Below are 18,824 nucleotides of genomic sequence, written 5' to 3'. Positions count from 1 at the left end.
AAACTGTGACAGGAGAAAGAAGTTGTGGAATTAGGACCTTTCAGGAGACAGTAATCTTGATTTCAGTAGACAGTAATCTTGATAGGTGTTTCCGCTGTCAGAAACTGAAGAAATTGCAGGCGCTAGAAATGCAGTAGTAGGGTACTCTAAATTAGAGTCTGTGGGAGAAATAAATTATCTAAAGTTGTATGGTAAGGGGAACAAAACCTCAATAGTGTTCACAATAGTCTCTTTGAAGGAGAATTGAATGTTCTAAGTAGGTGGCTGAGAGTGAACAAGAATGTAAGTTGCCCTCTTTCATGACCACCTTCAATACACACAGCAGGGACTGTGCTGTGGGGGTTGTGCACTTTCCCACAGGTGTGGCTGAAAATTTCTTAGGCAATAGGAATTGTGTTTAGATAGAGCTGTACCATGAAATACAGACAGAGCCTTCATAGGAGTACTGTCTTTCCTTTCATATCTAGTGCAATTAGGTTCACTAAGACTTATTATTATTTTGTATAAAGTACAAATAAACCCTGGCCATTTCCTAACAGAAAACATAAATGGAACAAAGTCAAGACTTCCATCTCAAAATCTGCTTGTAGAAGGCTTATGAGAACTCCCACAGTGCAAAACTAGCAGGATATGACACTTGGATCCATTAAAGCCATTATTCTAGCTATATTTTACTGAACAAGCAAAGATTTCTACCTGAACACAGCAAACACTTAGGTACATGAGTACTCTTACAGCCTCAATATGACCATTCACATGGGTGTAGTTACTCAGGCATGTAAGGGTAGGATAATGGCCTGATGTGTGTAAAGCTTCTATTATCAAAGGGCTGCTGAGCTGAAGTGCAGTCTTGAGTACCTGTATGCCTGTTCTACCAATGCAGGTTTAGTATCCACAGTGAATAAAGTATTTTTCCCAAGATTGGGCTGGTACACTTGATTACCTTCAGCAGAAAAGAAATATTTGCTCATTTATACACAGCTTACAGAGATTTCAGTACGGGCTCCTTCCTGTAAAGCTGTATTCACACCAAGAGATACAGCCTCTATTTTGAACAGTGCTGTATCTTGACAATATGCTATACATCTATGATAAGCTTTCACACTTCAAGTTTAAAAGATGTTTGCATTCAGAAGCACATAGACTGTGGATACACACTAGGTACTGAATTCCTACAAGACAAAAATTCTGCCCCTCACTCACTATTATTCACAAAATGCTTAAAATGCATCATACCACACATCAGAACAAATACAGACAAAATGATGTGTTGCTGGAAGACACTGCAAGAAATCAGGTCATGATGTCTCAGGTCCTGCTATACCTTTTATTACAGTAACATTTCCAGATATTTTGGGAGATGGACCATTACTCAGGGTTCAGCAGAAGCCAGAAAAACCTTCCCCAAACCTCACCAACTGAAATTCTAGAAACCCTTTGGTCTTGCAATCCAATCCATATATTCATCAAGATGTCTTAAATTCTTTGTCCCTAATGCCTTAAGCCATTCTGTAAATAGTCTTTTTTCAATAGATAAGATGTTCATCATGTAAGTAGCCCTTCTTTGCACCTCTTACTACTAAGTAACTTAATTTGCAATGATTGGAATCAAACCAAATATTGTGAGAGTACTTACTCACTGTATTGAAACAATCCCATCCAATGCATCTTAAATTTGCATAAGCCCACTGAAGTAGGTGATGCTGATCAGAACCTAGTTGAGGATGGCCCTGCTGACTACAGAGAGGTTTGGACTAGATGACCTTCGGAGGTCCCTTCCAACCCAGACCATTCTATGATTCTACTTCGCCTTCCAGTATTCTAAGTTTTATTAAAGAACATTCTCTGTTATAATCCTTGTGAGTGACATTTTATGCTTGCAGTTTCCCTCCATTCTAGTCTTTCAGTGAAAGTCATAGATCTTTTTTCCCCAGTTCTCTGCAGTGCTTGCAATACCTTCCAACTTCATGTCATCCACAAACTACAAGTGCCACAGTCGGTGTCTGCAACCTAAGTCATGGATACATAAAACAGGATGTGTCCCTAGGCCAGTCTCTTTCCATTTCTGTCCTGAAAATAATTTCATCCATCTTCCAATTCTCATGTCTATTTCCACCTAAATATTTATAGAGCCCTATGTCAACCATGACTTAATTTTAGTAAATGAAATTCATGGTATGGATTCTCTAAAAACTTCCCAGGTGGTGAGGGGCAGGACAAAAGGGCTAGGAGAATACATACTCTATGTTCTCGTGCTCATGTTTGAACTTCGAGTCTTTTGTTCACAATCTGAAGTAAGATTCTGCTTAATCTTGAGGTTAAACTTAACAAATGTGAAGATGATCATGAGCTTTTATTATTTATTTATTTTAAATACAATTGCTTGCTGTTCTTCTGCTGTAAAATACTAACTCTAAACTTACAGATCCATTACAAGTTTTTATCTCTGGATTTATACTTACTCCAGTATTGTAGAGTGGGGGTTATGTCGGTCCTCTGAGAAGTACATTCTAAGATTTGCATTAGCTATTACTACTGTATGTAAATCACTGCTCATGACGTAATTACAACTATGCTGCCCCCATATCTCAGATCTCCTCATTCCTGCCCATTATCCCCTAAGTTATCTTGTTACATTTTTTTCCTCCATTTCTTCTGTTCTCATTATACATCCTCTTGGGCTCTGACTGGGAATATGGCTCCGAGTTGAATTAGTTTCTCCATATCCTTTAAATATTAGTCATACTACTTCCAAAGAGCCTCTGAAGCTCAGAAGGGAAAGTACAATCACTACATTTTCCCCTGTAGCACATATCATGTAAAACTCAAGACTTACTAGTCTTCCCAAATTACTTGTGAATGTCTAAACATGTGGGCTATCACTCATACTTAGAATTGTATTCAGCCACAACCACCCCCCCTTCTAGCCATTAGAACACACACAATATAGACCGTGAAGTAGGGGAGGCAAACCAAAGCAGGAAGGAAAGCACAAAATAAAGAGACAGATTTTTAAGGACAAATACAGATCTCTGTAGTTCTCTGCAGATACACTGCAGTTACTTAATTCCAAAAGGGCAACATCAAATTATTTAATAATTATGACATATTTAATGAATGCAAAGGTTCCAAGGATGAGAAGATCTGCTCCTCTCTGTTTTGGAAATGCTGTCAACTTCCATTCTTAATTCTTCCCTTTTAGAGCTAGACTAAGTCTCTGGTATTATTTCCTCAACTAGATTAAGTTTCTCCTGGGCTATAACTAAGATTTTTTCCCAGTTTGCAGTAAAAGGTTGGGTTTTGGTTTTGCTTTGTTTTGTTGGTGGTGGTGGCTATGTTTTGGGTTTTTTTTTTGTGATGCTTTGTTTTTGTCATTCTAGTCTCCTCCCCACCTCTCCTGTAATTTTCTTCCTTAAGATCAAGTTTCTTCCCTCTTTCAAGTTTCTAAAGAAATCAGCCAACTCTAACCTCATTCCACTCGCTGCCCTGCTCTCATTCCATATGGGACTATTTCTTCTATTTTCTTCTGCAATCATTTCTGTGCCCAGCCCCATTCTGTGGAGTGTGTGACTTCTTTCTCTTGCTTGGCACTCTCTTTCAAGTTTGTTTTCAATGCTTGTCTTTACAAAGTTCCTATTCCTAGATCATTTAGGTCACTACGTCCAAAATGATCTCTATGCTCAGACTGCTCCATTAATCCTGTAAGCAAAAGAAAGTTCTGCTGGCAATATAATATTCATTTCTTGCTGATAGAGAAATATCTAATGCAAAATCATGTTTACTTCAGTTCTCTTTTTACTACAGCTGTGCACTGTGGCAATGAAATAAGAAAAAAAGCTTTGTTCTTTCCCCACCAAATTTGGCTACAATTCCAAACTTGATAGGTACTCTGATGTGACTGTGAAGAGCAGTTGCTGTCAGTATCAGAATACACTGGTGGTTTAGAAAGTTAGCAGTGAAGCTCAGGTTTTCTTAATGCAGCTATCCAGGCTGAAGCTCTACTTACATAAACAGCAGAACAAGGGACATTTTAGAAGAAAGCAAAATTGTAAGTAAGGGCACTGTCAAATGTCAAATCAGAACATTAACACAAAACCAGTAAATACCTTTGATCTTTTGCAAATCTAACATCCTTTCAATCTGTGTTCTCATTCTTCTTGTACCAAGCTATTTTACTGTTGACATTAAAAGGAGAAAATGAAGGATCGTTCCTCCACACACAGACACACACCTACCCTCCTAATTTTCCTTCAAATACTAAGTTTCTCTGTTATTAATTTCTCTTAAGTACTATATAGCAAGAAATACAATCACAATCAAATTCTGGAATATGATCACGTAGAAGTCTGTGCTTCTGAATATTGCTTACAAATTCCACCTGAAATGACTGTGGCAATTTGAAAACAGCACCTCCAGAATGAGTAACTCCAATTCGTGTGCATTAGGAAAGATCTCCATCATTTCACAGACTATGACCTGCTCTGCAAGACACTTTTAAAAGATGCAGGCATACAGATGTAAAATAAGGAACTTTCCCTACAGAAAGTTCAAAGCACAAAGAACAGCAAAACCTTTAATTAACGACTAAAGCATTTTAAGCAACAAATATTGAACATTAGTAAAATTTTAGCTTACATAAACAGTTAAACTGAAGATGAAATACCAGTCAGGAAATTATTCTTTCTCCTTTCTTAAAGCAAGACTAAGGAGACAGAGAACTCACAAACCAAGGGAGAAAGGCCAAGAAGCATAGAATCAGGAAGGTTGGAAAAGACCTCAGAGATCATCAAGTCCAACCTGTCACCCAACAACTCATGACTAACCAAACCATAGCTTCAAGTGCCACGTCCAATCCTTTTTTGAACATCTCCATGGAGGGTGACTCCACTACCTCTCTGGGCAGCACATTCCAATGACCAATTACTCTTTCTGTGAACTTTCTCCTCACTTTGAGCTAAATTTCCCCTGGTGCAGCTTGAGACTGTGTCCTCTTGTTCTGAAACTCATTGCCTGGGAGAAGAGACTGACCCCCACCTGTCTACAACCTCCTTTTAGATAGTTGTAGACAGCAATAAGGGCTCCCCTGAGCCTCCTCTTCTCCAGGCTAAACAACCCCAGCTCCCTCAGCTGCTCCTCATAGGGCTTGTGCTCCAGACCCCTCACCAGCTTTTTTTCCCCTTCTCTGGACACATTCAAGTTTCTCAATGACCTTCTTAAATTGAGGAGCCCAGAACTGGACACAGTATTCAAGGTGTGGCCTAACCAGTCTGAGTACAGGGCCAGAATGACATCCCTGCTACTGCTGGCCACACTATTTCTGATACAGGCCATGATGCCATTGGCCTTCTTGGTCACCTGGGCACACCGATGGCTCATGTTCAACCAGCTGTCAACCAGCACCCCCTGGTCCCTTTCTGCCTGGCTGCTCTCCAGTCACTCTGTCCCCAGCTTGCAGCGCTGCATGGAGTTCTTGTGGCCAAAGTGCAGCACCTGGCATTTAGACTTGTTAAATGCCATTACGTTGGACTCTGCCCATCTATGCAGACTATCAAGGTCCCTCTGCAGAGCCCTCCTACCCTCCAACAGATCAACAACTGCTCCCAGCTTGGAGTCGTCTGCAAACTGACGATGGATTCAATCCCCTCACCCAGCTCATCAATAAAGATATTGAATAGGACTGGCCCCAACACTGATCCCTGGGGGACACAACTAGTGACCGGTTGCCAGCTGGATGTGGCACCATTCACCACCACTCTCTGGGCTCAGCCCCCAGCCAGTTCCTAATCCAGAGCAGAGTGCCACTGTCCAAGCTGTGGACTGACAGATTGGCCAGGAGTTTGCTATGGGGGTTGGTGTCAAAGGCTTTGAAGTCCAGGCATCCACAGCCTTCCCCACATCCACCAGGCAGGTCACCTGATCATAGAAGGAGATCAGGTTAGTGAGGCAGGATCTGTCCTTCCTAAATCTATCTTGGCTAGGCCTGATCCCTTGGCCATCCTGTAGCATTCAGTACTGTACTTATACATGTTGGGAATTGGTTTAAGCAATGGGTTGATAGTTTATCATTTGAGCAGCAGTAAAACCAATCAGTCAACACTTGCAGTTCACACAGTATTTAACAACAGCACCATCAGTTCTGGTTCCTGCCATGAATTCCACTATGGGATAATTACAGGCTACCTACCTACATTTTCCTAACATTTTCAAATATGTGCACTTTTTTGAACTGTTCTCCAATATTGATTTGTACTTTTGGGCTACCTGCCACATTTAAAGCTGTCCCAGAGGCTGCACTTAATGGAATGTAAATGTTTTGCTATAATTTACTTTAGGCATTGGTTTGGATGATACGTACTTGAGTTTGTTATATCAGATGTTAGCAGTTTGAAGGTGACTTCAAATATGGTTTGATAAGCTGTTATAAAACTTCTCAATTAAAAAGCAAATTGTCAGAGTAAAATAATTTTATGCAAAACAAAACTCATTATGCTAATTCAGGTATCATGGTCTGGAGCTCAGTAGTCAGATATGTTTAATTTTACAGAACTCAAGAGATTCTTTACATAATAAATCTTCTAAACTATAATTTATTTTCAGAAAGAATGTCCTGATAGCTTCTCTAAGAAATTCTTCAACTTCTGAATTATCCTTTTCCTCTCAATTCTCCTCAGAGGTGCTTAACTTTAATTTCTTTCTAGGCAGAAAGAGGTTACACATTTGTAAATGAGCATTCAAAAAACTGCTTATGGTGTGTAGATTGCTTAGCACTTTTTCACTGAGTGATTCCCTGTCTTCCTAGAGGATCCCAGAGATTCAGCATAATTAACAGCCAACAATCTTTTATATACATAAACAAATATTTGAACGTTTGCTTGCAACCTTCTTAGTTATGTGCTTCCATTTCATATCATTCAATCACCAAAAAGCATACCCATTCTAATTGAAAAGCCTCAAATGAATACAGCATTATACCATAGCTCACTCTTTTTTTCCATGTAATGCAAAATCCTGACATTCTTTTTATTATTTTATAAATAGAAACAGGAGAATTGAGTTTCCTTCTTCAAGTGCTGGGAACTGAAGCTGGTATTAGTAGACAGTGGTATGATATCCAAATGAAAGTAACTTCTGATTTTTTACAACAATACAATATATATATTTCTACATGGAACAGTGTTCTGCATCATTCTTCCATATGAAAAGCAGCTTTTCCAATAACAGTGTATCAGCACAATAAAAGACATGGGATAGTTTAGTTATTGCTTTAAGTGACCCTGCTCTGGCAGGGGGGTTGGACTAGATGATCTTCAGAGGTCCCTTTGAACCCCAACCATTTTGTGATTCTGTAATTCAGTTTGATAATGACGAGAGAGATCTATCTTGCATGAAGCACTGTACAAAACACAGGCTTATGGCCCAGGGCTGTGCAGTATTACTGTCAGAAAGGTTTCAGACTCATTTATTCTAAGGTTCCCAAAACAATTAAAATCTAATCCAAATCATCCCATATCAGAAAGTAACACAAACAATACTGGAAGTTTTCTCTATTAAATGTCAGTCAACTAAAATGCTTAAGCATGCATTTACAGGTTTCATACTATCCTCTTTAAACCTGCTGTCAAAGACCCTACAGTCTTAAAAGGCTATGACTAGCTAAATTTTAATGCATGCTTATGTTTGATTTTCTGTTCCTCATCTTTTGGCTTTGACGACTGGACTTATTGTAGTCCCTGCAAACCAGTGCAGCTATAAAGAGTACACAGATTTGATCCAGCAGCTTGGAAAGAAAGGTAGATCAAGTAATATGTCATTAAAATTATTACATAAATCAGACATGCTTTATGGTGTACTCTATTATATCACGCCAGAAAGAATAAGATCACTTACTCTTTCTTTTAAACAGCATGGATGTTCTTTTAACAATTAAGAGCTCTGTAATTGTGAGGGCAGACCTCATAAAGACTCAAAATTCAGTTTCCAAAGTATTTTAATGAAATCCCAAGTCCAAAGAGTCTCCACAGCAAAGTAGATAGGAAGAATATTAGCTGGAAATATGAAGCTCTATGACACTAATACCAGAGATGAACCTATACTGCTTTAATGGCTGAAGAAGCCTTTTTCTCAGCCTTTAAAAAAGATGGAACAGCCATGAAGTAAATCTTCAGCAAAGTTCATGCTGTTTAAAATTTCTGCTTCAAATTTCAGGATTATCTCTGGTAAATATTAGTAGTTCCTTTTAATTATTCATATGCAAAACTGAAAGTGTTCACACAAAAGGAGCAAGAACCAATAAATCAAGAACACATGTCTGTACAGTTGTAGGGGGGGGACTGGGTTGGAACAGCATCAAAATGACACTGTTTGAAGCATCAAGAGATGTTTTTTCCAGCATGTTTTACAATGAAATACAAATGTCCTTGGGTTTCCCTCAACATTGACTTGTCTTAAATAGTACTCAAATAATTTATATTAGAAAAAAGTCCTTCCCATTGTGGATCTGTCAGCCTTCTCACAAGCTCTTGTAGGAGAAAAGCCCTAACCTTAGTTACCATTTTAAAGCTATTATTAAATAATCACAACAATAAAGTCAGAGTAAGAATTTTTTCAAAACATTATGTTGAGCTTTTTTACAGACTCAGCATTTTGCCATCCCAATAATCTAAATACTGCAAGATGAACTCTTAGTCTTGAGCAACGTTCACGGGACTTTCTTCAGTATCTCGCTGTGTTTCTAGCTCCACTGTTTGTAAAATGAAGGCAGGGATTCCCACTGCACCATTAATTGCTAATCTGACACTTAAACAGTAATTTCAGGGAACTTCCTTATAACTCCACTCCCCTAACAGGTACAGTAAAAGTCGTTAGTTCTTTAGGCAGAAGACATGAATCTGTTGGATAAAGGCTTCATTCCCTGCCTGTAATTAGTAACTTGAGGGCCTTCTGTAGATTCTGCACAGCAGTGCTCACATCTTCATACTGCAAAGCACTGCCAGCATATTTGCAATATTTCTGAGCTCTTGCAAAGTCCTCTGGAGTCAAACGGACTTCCCCTGTAAAAACATAAGTATTACAGTTACTATAAAGGAAATCTGACTGAGGCTTCCTTTCAAATTATTTCGGTGCTTTACTTTGATTTGCATAATATTATGAAAACCGGATTCATATTTGTGGTAATACTACAAAGACCAAGCTATGGTGTTTCTTCTGTACACTTTTCCTTCCATTCATGTAACGCTCAATTTCTTTGCTGCTGGCATTCAAAAACTATAAGAGGATCTTTTTAAACACTGGCACTTGCATGACCCAGTGCCTTTCAAAAGTAAGTTAATACCTTTGAGAAAGATCTGCTCTTCATCTAAGGCAGCAAAGGAGAGCAGGAGAGCTTTTTAACAACAAGTTAGCTGTAATCGTATTACCAGAAACAGTAACAGTTGGGTTTTGTGTTTACAGTATAATTACTTTGTGCTCTTCTTCAGGAATAACACATAGTCACAAACTGTTCCTTCTCAACTGGAACAACATTTCAAAACGTGGAAGAATTTTTCACTGGCATGTTTTACACCTTTTGTATTTCTGTTTTATCCAAGTCATGTTTATGCTTCCAATTTTATGTAAGACAACTGGAAACACGATTGATTCCATTAAATGTACTTTTCCTTTTTTTTCTAATACTGGAAAATACTAGCAAAAAATATTATTGTAATATAGTATAAAACAATTAATGTTGTTTATTAATCAGAACATATTCTTGACATAAATTAAAACATTGGAAGTTCTGTAATGCTCAAATACAGGTATTTGGTCTTCAAGAAAGCACAGCTGGCACTTAAGCCTTCCCTAACAGGCAAAATATTTAATATGTGAACAGCATCACTTATACAGGCATAAAATAAAGCACAGGTATGTTACTGTCCCTCCTACCACCAACAAATTCACTGGGAGTTTTAAGGCTAAACCCATGCCACTCTGATAACCTACAGATAAATTTGAAAGCCTTTACTCATGTTCTTTCAGAGCAGCTTAACTTGTAAAAATCTGATTTTTCTCGACATAATTATTTATATGCAATACTAAAGAATTACTTATTTATTAGGTGTCCCACACAGCATTTTACAGAGTAAGAAAAAAGGCATTTTGAAAGGCACCACAGATCTGATATAAAAATTGGTAAAACAAAGATTTAGCTCACTAAGTACAGCTCTCTAACTAAGCAAGGACATGAATGTACTGAAATTCATTTTTTATCATACAATTTCAGTTAGCTGGATTCCTTTAAAAATAAAACTTGCTTAGCAATATTGTGAGAATGTTTATTAAGAATCTCAGTTCTTATCAGAAAATGTCTATTATATTTTCTTTCCCTCTCCACAATCTTAAGAACACCTCCTGAACAAATAAAATGGAAAACCTGGGAATATAAAAAACCTGGACTGGTCTGCTGGTTTTCAAAACAACCCTACCCCAATAAAACGCAGAAAGGTTAAGTGCTCTTAAGATTAATTTTATCAATTTATAGAATATACCCTAGAAGCCTACTTCTTTTCCTACTAATAAATACATACGACCATAAAATAACTGACATGACATGATGACTTGGCTGGCTCATTATCTTTATATTAGTTTACTGATGAAGCCACATTAAATCTCCTAAAATACATATACAGGTGAGTAAATACATATGAGGAAATGCCTAAAACACAGCCACACATTTAGGTTATTTTGTAACCTAAATAAAGTCACAGTCTAAAAGCAGCTGGGGTCATTCTGTGACCACTTCACTGAACATCTTTAAGAAATTTAAAAGACCAAGTTCCCCTCAAAAGTGGCTTTATGCTATGATGCCAAAAGAAACTATAAAATCATTCTTTAAAAACTGGCCAAGGCATCAGTCCAGTATTCAACTAATTTATTGGAAGGAAGCCTAAATTCACCAGTCTAATCTTATTTTTACAGTATGAGCTCTATTAACGTTTTGCTGGCATGAAGCCTTATTTATTATGAAATCTACTTCAGATGCTATTGTGACATAACATGAGGAAAAAAGTTAACAATTTTCAATTTACAAATCAAAGTTTACACAGTCAGGGTGTTGATCTTTTGATGTACTCACTGGCCTCAGCTCCTATTGAAGTCAACACCTCACAATGGACAAGCAGAATAGAAATAAAACACCTCTGTGTTCTTAAGTTTTGAAAAGAACGTGAAATAGCTATAATGTCTGTACTTACACCAAAGATACAGCCATAGAAGTTAGTAAGTGAAGTGACTTCAATTTACACATGCTAATGGTTAATCAGTTTTGGAGAAAAGGAGAGCAGCTTTGTAGAAAAGAACCTGAGAGTCCTGGCAGTCACCAATTTGTCCATGAGACAACAATCTACGTATGTGGCAGAGAAGGCTCATGGCATTCTGGGGTGCATTAGGAGGAGTGTGGCCTGCAGGTGGCGGGAGGCTATCCTTCCTTTTTATTCAGTGCTACTGTCTCTGGTTCTGAGTTCCTCAGTACAGGAGAGACTGACATCCCAGAGAGCAAATAGCCACAAAGATGACTAAGGGATTGAAGCATCTGTCTTACAAGGAGAGGCTGAGAGACCTGGGACTGTTCCAGGTCTGGAGAAGAGAAGGCTCATGGGGATCCTGTCAATGTATATAAATATCTGATGGCAGGGAATGAAGAAATAGGAGCCAGGCTCTTTTCAGTGGTGCCCAGTGACAGGACCAGAGGTGGTAAGCTTGAACTGGAAGACAGGAGAGTCCTGCCTAAATATTAGGAAACACACAGCTTACTTTGAGGGTGACCAAGCTCTGGCACAGGTTGCCCGGAGAGATTGTGCAATCTCCATCCCTGCAGAATTTCAAAAGCTGCCTTTTGAATGACCAGTGACACTTTTTTCCTCAAACCTCTTCCTTCAGTGCTGCAAATAAAATCATGTGAAGAGTGCAGGCGTAGGGAGAAACACAAAGGACATGGTCCTGAGCAACCTGTGTTACAGGACCCACGCTTGAACAGAGAAGTTGGACCAGATGACCTCCCTTCCAAACTCAACCACCCTGTGATTCTGAGCTCTAAGAAAGCCTGTCAACACCAATATGGGAAATGATAATGCATTTATCCTGAAACAAACCTGCTTCTGTGTTCATCTGAAATTGTTACCTCTGTAGCTGTATTTACTACTGAAACATGAGAGACATATAGAACCCATAACAAGAAGTATGACTCTTTTAGTTTAAAAGGAACACAATATCAAAACCAAAAGGCCATTTGACTAGATGCAGAAAATCATGTGGAGAAAAAAACAAAAGAATGAATATCACATGTATTTTATATGATGTATCTCCATCTCTCTGGTATTGTTTTCTACCTATCACATGTTTTTCTTTCTATGAAGCTGCTCAAATACAAAGCTGGTGATTAAGTAAGATTTTCATAATGCAATTTGGTGTGTAAAAATAGTGGTGGAAAAGGTAACTGAAATGATTTTTAAACAAGATCTCTTTTTTTTCACATTAAAGGACTTCAGGTATTTGAAATATAAATCCTCAAAGAGATGACTTCTTAGCATCATGAAAATATTTAATGTCAAATTATTATTTTGACTCTGTGTGTAGAAAATCAAATATTATTATACACACAACTAGAACAGACAAATGGTTTCTCTATACTATGCCACCTGTGGAAGGAAGCATATGGTAATGTAAGAAGATTTTTATGAAACCTCTGTGTAGCACAGCCATGAATGCATGTAGTGTTAGCAAAATCTAGGGGTAATAAATTTAAGCAAGCTACACCCAAGAAGTGCAAGCACACATTATACAAAGTTGCTGTGTAGCTCCACACACTGTTGTCAGAGACATTAAGCAATGCTTAATTGCATAAGCTTTGACACTTTCAGAAGTCGAAGTTAAACTCTGAAACCTGTTCCTACAGGACAGGACAATTATTGAAGGATTCTCACTAACTCAAATCAAAGGATAATCTGTTACTTCAACCTAATTTTCTTCTGAGAAAATATTCCACTCTCTACCAAAAGTTTCTCATCATAACAGTAATTGAATTACTTCTCCCATGTTGTGGGAAGGAAAGAAAATATATCATTCATTTTAAGAATATATATTTGATCTTAATACCAGAAAGAGTCTTACAGGAATATGTGGAATATCCTGTTTGGCTATGTCTATACTAGTACATTCACCAGTGCCAGGGAATGCACCTCAGCACTCAAACTTGACTGCCTACACTGTCAAACTGCTGGAACAGACTCCAGTATGGTTTTGGCCCACTAGCAGTTTCCCCAACAATTCCTGGGCATGACTTGTGGTCAAAGCAGGCTAGAGACTATTCAATATTGTCAGCCTTTACAAACTACCTTGTTCAGAAGGTTTAAAAGTTCAACAGTGTGGATGTGAGTGGTTCTGTGCCAGCTGTTCTCAATGTGAAATATTCACAAGTATGTTTTATTAGTATAGATACTGATACTGTGTCTAATCACACAGAAAGAGTATTTTGCACTGTGCTAGTTCTGTGGACCTGCTGGAGAGCAACTCTAATCCCTTCTTTCTGTCCAAAGGAAACTTCAGTTCCATAGGAGCAGTGAATATGAAATGCTCAATAGGCAGCCAGGATCCAGCCCAAATGTGTACATTGCAACTCAGGAACTTGAAAGGTCTCATGGGTCCCAAAGTTTAGTACATCTCTTGTGAAACACAGGCATTCCCAGATCTACTTACAGGACAGGGAACAGGGCTACTACTGTAGAACAGAGAAGTGGTGTCATAAAAAGGACTTCATGAGAAGAATGCTATCTGCTGTTACTTTTACACATATGGTGAAGGGAGGATGCTTTGGACAATACCAGGCATATATGAGAGGATAGTGACAGGCAAGGACAGACACTTTCCTTGCTTTCAAGCTTCTTAATTCTATGTGTGCAAACAACAAAACTGTTACTGTATGTCTGCTGACTGATGCCTTATGCCCTCTTAGACTCCTGCACAACTGGTAGTGCTATTTTTTAAGCTGTCAGAGCCGAGGAGCTGTTTAGAGCCGAGGTTGTTTAGGTTCTGTAGGAGCTGGATCACCTCTTTGGGTGCACTTCTGCAAACTAGCCTTTTAAGAACGTACAACTTTAAGCTGTTACAAGACCTGAACTTGTAGTGACACAACAGATGCGCAGAGGAATGTAGGCATGCAAAGACTCAGGTTAGATCAAGTTAGAGATTCATCACTGTGCTTAGCAAGGGTCTTAATCTCTTAATTACACAACATTAGCTACTATGAATTCCCACAAACACAGCATATCTTAACTATAAATTAAAAGGAATTGAGAGAGGATCCTCACTACCACAGTGCCAGCAACAGATGTCTAGAGCCTGAAGGAGGATTGCAGGTCAGCAGGAGAGCACCTAACATGCCAGACAAAGGAACACTACCCAGTAAGTCTGTTTCAGCAGGGCCAACAGGGGAACCTAGTACTGGGGACAAATGAGAGGAGCTAGAGACATGTGAACGCCTGCAAGGACAGGATGTGATTTGCATTATTGAGACATGGTATGATGGCTCCTATGGCTAGAGTGTTAGGATGAAGGGTCACAAGCTCTTCAGGAAGGACAAGCAGGGAAGGCAGTGTCACCCTCTATGTCTATGACCAGCTGGAATTCATGGAGCTCCACCTAGGGATGGATGAGGAGATGACTGAGAACACATGGGTCAGAATTAAAGGCAGGGCAGGGACAAGTGACATTATAGTAAGGGTCTTCTACAGGCCACCTGACCAAAGAGGGAGACACAGATAGGAGTGGCCTTGCATTCACATGCCCTGGTCCTCGTGAGGGGTTTCAGTCAACCTGATGTTGGAAGGACAGAACACAAGCAATCCAGGAGGCTCCTGGAATGCACAGATGACAATTTCCTTCACTAAGTGGTGAAAGAGCCAGCAGAGGAAAGGCAATATGCTGGATCTTGCTCTCACTAACAAGGAGGGATTGGTGGGGAATCTGAAACTCAAGGGCAGCCTTGGCTGCAGAAACCACAAAATGGTGAAGTTCAGGATCTTTAGGGCAACAAGGAGAGTGCAGCAGCAAGCTCTGGACTTCAGAAGAGCAGACCTGGGCCTCTTCAGAGATCTGCTAGGTGGAGTACCATGGGATAAAGCTCTCAAAAGGAAAGAGGTGACTTCTGGCAGTCAACATGGCTTCACCAAGGGCCCTTCTATGATGGGGCAACAGCACCAATGGACAAAGGAAGAACAACTGATGCCACCTACTTGGAATTGTGCAGTGTTTAACACTGTACCCCACAACATTCTGGTCACTAAATTGGAAAGACATAGAGTCAATGTGTAGGCCACTACAGGTAAGTAATTGGCTCGATGATGACAGAGTGACAGTCAATGGCTCTTTGTCTAAGAGAAGAAAAGTGATGAGGGGTGTTCCTCAGGATCTTTATCAGCAACACATACAGTGGGATCAAGTGCACCCTCAGGAATTCTGCTGATGACACCAAGCTGTGTGGTGGTGTCAACATGCTGGAGGGAAGGGATGCCATCCAGAAGGACCGTGACAGGCTTGAGAAGTGGGCCAATGCCACCCTCATGAAGCAAAGTGCAAGGTCCTGTACATGTGTTGGGATAATCCCAAGCACAAATACAGGGTGCGTGGCTAGACAGCAGGCCTGAGGAGAAGGTCTTGGGAGTGCTGGCTGATGAGCTCAACATGAGCCAGCAATGTGCACCTGCAGTTCAGAAAGCCAACCAAAGCCACGGCTGCGTCAAAAGGCATGGGCAGCAGGCTGAGGGAGGATATTTGTCCCCTCCACCTGGAACACTGTGTCCAACTCTGGAGTCCCCAGCACAAGGGCATGAAACTGTTAGAGCGGGTCCAGAATGAGGGCCATGAAGATAACCAGATGGAGTAACTTTCACAGGCTATTGTTTCCTTAAGGTTAGCATTCGTGTGTGCATTTCAAAGCATGCTATATGCAAGCAGCCATAATATACATACAATATAGGTTATCAGTGAATTTAACATCAAAGACAGATGGCCTTTTAAAAAAGTCTTGATTAAATGCTACATCTAAATGACATCATTTGCAGTACCTTACATGTGATTTCATTTAATACAGGTACTAGTCATCATCAAGCACACAAGAATTCTACTGAGACAAAAAACACTGCTGGAATGTCATGAGTATTTAATGAAGTTGAATAACTAACTTCCATAATGCTGCTGCAGAAGCAGTGTCAATGGAATGTGCATTAATTACCAAAAGTATATTTTAGCATCAGGGATATAGTCTTTGTTATGTATGTCAGAACTTCACCTAAGAAGCAGTAACATAAATAATGAAAAGCCTAACACGATGCCAATGCTCATTGGTTTGAAGAGGTTGGATAGGCAACACTAATCGTATGCTGTGGCAAAACTTGCAGGAACTATTAAACTCCTTGCTGCACAATGTTTAGCCAATATCCATTCTTTTTTAAAATAACTGAATTAGTAGCGTTCAGATAAAGATGACATTTCTCAAACTTCTTTCAGTGCAGGGGAGACACACAGGACGCAGCGCATCCATGTGCAGACAATACAAATGCCACCGCCTTACCTGCAGATTGAGCACTGTAAAGGGAAGGATCAACTAGAGGAATATTCTGAGGAGCAGGCTGAATGGTGTTACTTGTCACTCCTACAAAGCAATGCAAAGTTTGGACTTTGGTTATTTTTGTTTGTATATGTTACAAGCAAGCAGACAAAGCAAGAAACAGAACAGGTAAACCTAACGGCATGATTTTTAAATTAAGCCGCTGGTAACTTCCCAGCTCTGACAGTTTCCAATGAATAATTTTAATCGCCTTGTTTCAGACTACAAATGTTTTATTAAATAACACAGCAGAATTTACAGGCTGTCATTAATTTTATCAGTATAGTATTTCACAGAAATTTAATTTCAAGCATTAAAAACAGGTAAGAAAATACTGTTCCAAAAGACATTGGTTACCTTAGAGAATTGAAGAAAACCTGCTAAAGAAGAGTAGAAGTAAACTTTTATATCTGAAGTTTAAATTCTGCCTCTGTATCAGAGATAGTCTCCATTACTGTACTTTTTAAGCCCTATGCCTGCCATCTCACACTTGGAAACTACCTCCTTTGTAATTCTTTCAAAAACAATTGATGAGGATAAAGAATCTAACTAGATTTTAAAGGGAAGTAGTGATGCTAGAAGAAACAGCACTTGATGCTGTGAAGCATTCTTGTACATGCATTCACATTCCAGACTCACTCATTTGCATCGATCCAAAACTGTGTTTTTGTAGTATGTTCAAAACATGCCAGACTAACTTAACAGTAAGAAGACAGTGTAATAACTTTCCTAAATTATCTGTTATTTCATGTAACAACTGATGGGGTTGAAACTATGTAATGCAAAGAAATGTAATCCAACAAGGTACATATTCCGTGATTTTTTCAGATCTGGTAAAAACAAAGGGCTAAGTATTTACCTAGGCTGAATGTAAAAAACAACACTGTCCCCCTTTCAGACCCAAAACCCTCCACCTATCTGAAGGATTTCCCTTTGATAAAGCTGAAAAAAAGAGCATCCTGAACTTTTCATCTGACGAAGCATTTTTAAGTAAGAAAATAAAAGGAGGGGTTGTGCGACAAAAACATCTCACGTGTTCCATAATACAAAAATGCATCTAAATAATCAAATTAGCATCAGTATTAAAATCAAGAGCTTTTAATTATTTTAGTCTTATTGAACATCATTCTAAAAAGGCAACACAAGATGAAAAGTTATATTCACATACCATCCAATTATTGGTTTTTTTGTTACGCACTGCAACTGGGAAGAGCTTTGCATTTTTAAGAACTTGAGTTTGATCCAAAAGTGACACAGAATAAGAATGATGTAGGAGCCAAGACATGTAGCACAAGGACAAAATTTCCATTAATAATGCTGTTTGAGGTCAATCACACCAAAATACTTGCATGGAAAAAGGAGCATAAAACCCAAACAGAACTATAAATGGTGTATCAGACGTGAGTGTTATAGTATTGTTGTAACAGTTTCAACATTATGTTGGATGTATTCCCACATAAAGAAGAGCAGTCTGTCTGCACAAGGAAAGCTAAATATGAAATAAAGTAATATAATTTCATCTATCAAGTGAAAGATTCAAATAGTTCTTTAGAGTATAGATGTCAAAATGCATTATTGTAGAGAAGAAAGACATAATCTGTCTGCAGAAGCACTCTTTCAGTGCTTATCTTTTCTGGCAAAGTGCTCCAAAATGAGTTATGCATTTAAAACAAGTTAAAAATATTTACTATGGCATTCTTACACTGTTAAATTATGAAGCTGCTGCTGCCATAGAATATCCGTATTACTTTATATGTAATAGAGTGTTAGAATTCACGTCTCAATAACAACAGGAATTTGAGTGCAATTCAGACATACCTGTGTTGTGAGGCACTTCAGCTGGAGTGTTGGCTGGTGCATGGGCACCAGGTGGTATATGTATACCAGTGAAATTACTGGTTGGTGTGTTGTTAGCTTCATACGTCGATGATGATGTTGGTTGGGTTGTTCCACTAGGGACAGAAGACGACCCTGCTTCTTCCCTTTCAGCATCTGCTGACACAAAATAGGAATTACTGCAACTCTTCTGTACAAACACTTGAAAAATTAAGATTGATTTTAAAATGTCCTTTCAATTTTTTGTTAGAAGAACTGACAGCAGTGTGACATAAAACATTTATCAATGCAAACCATCCATTTGACAAAGTGAAAAGCAACATATCATAGAATAAAGATCTAGAAACTCATA

The 18,824-nt window shown here is 38.9% G+C and overlaps 1 protein-coding gene across 1 annotated transcript in view; it reads right to left on the bottom strand.

Moving 5' to 3' along the window:
- Window positions 1–4,546: 4,546 nt before the first annotated feature.
- Window positions 4,547–18,824, bottom strand: part of VTA1 (vesicle trafficking 1) — a 44,787-nt gene continuing 30,509 nt past the window's right edge. Inside the window, exons 6-8 of the mRNA XM_068150845.1 lie at window positions 18,455–18,628; window positions 16,601–16,681; window positions 4,547–9,050 (exon numbers count right to left, since the gene is read on the bottom strand). Coding sequence (XP_068006946.1) covers window positions 8,905–9,050; window positions 16,601–16,681; window positions 18,455–18,628 — 401 coding nt within the window. The 3' untranslated portion in view covers window positions 4,547–8,904. The remainder of the gene's footprint in view (window positions 9,051–16,600; window positions 16,682–18,454; window positions 18,629–18,824) is intronic.

This window comes from Melanerpes formicivorus, unplaced genomic scaffold (assembly GCF_026170545.1).
Source record: "Melanerpes formicivorus ecotype bairdi unplaced genomic scaffold, bMelFor1.0.p_v2 SCAF_2, whole genome shotgun sequence".
Classification (NCBI taxonomy): domain Eukaryota; kingdom Metazoa; phylum Chordata; class Aves; order Piciformes; family Picidae; genus Melanerpes; species Melanerpes formicivorus.
Note: the sequence above shows the minus strand (reverse complement) of the source record. Positions and strands in the feature narration are given on the sequence as shown.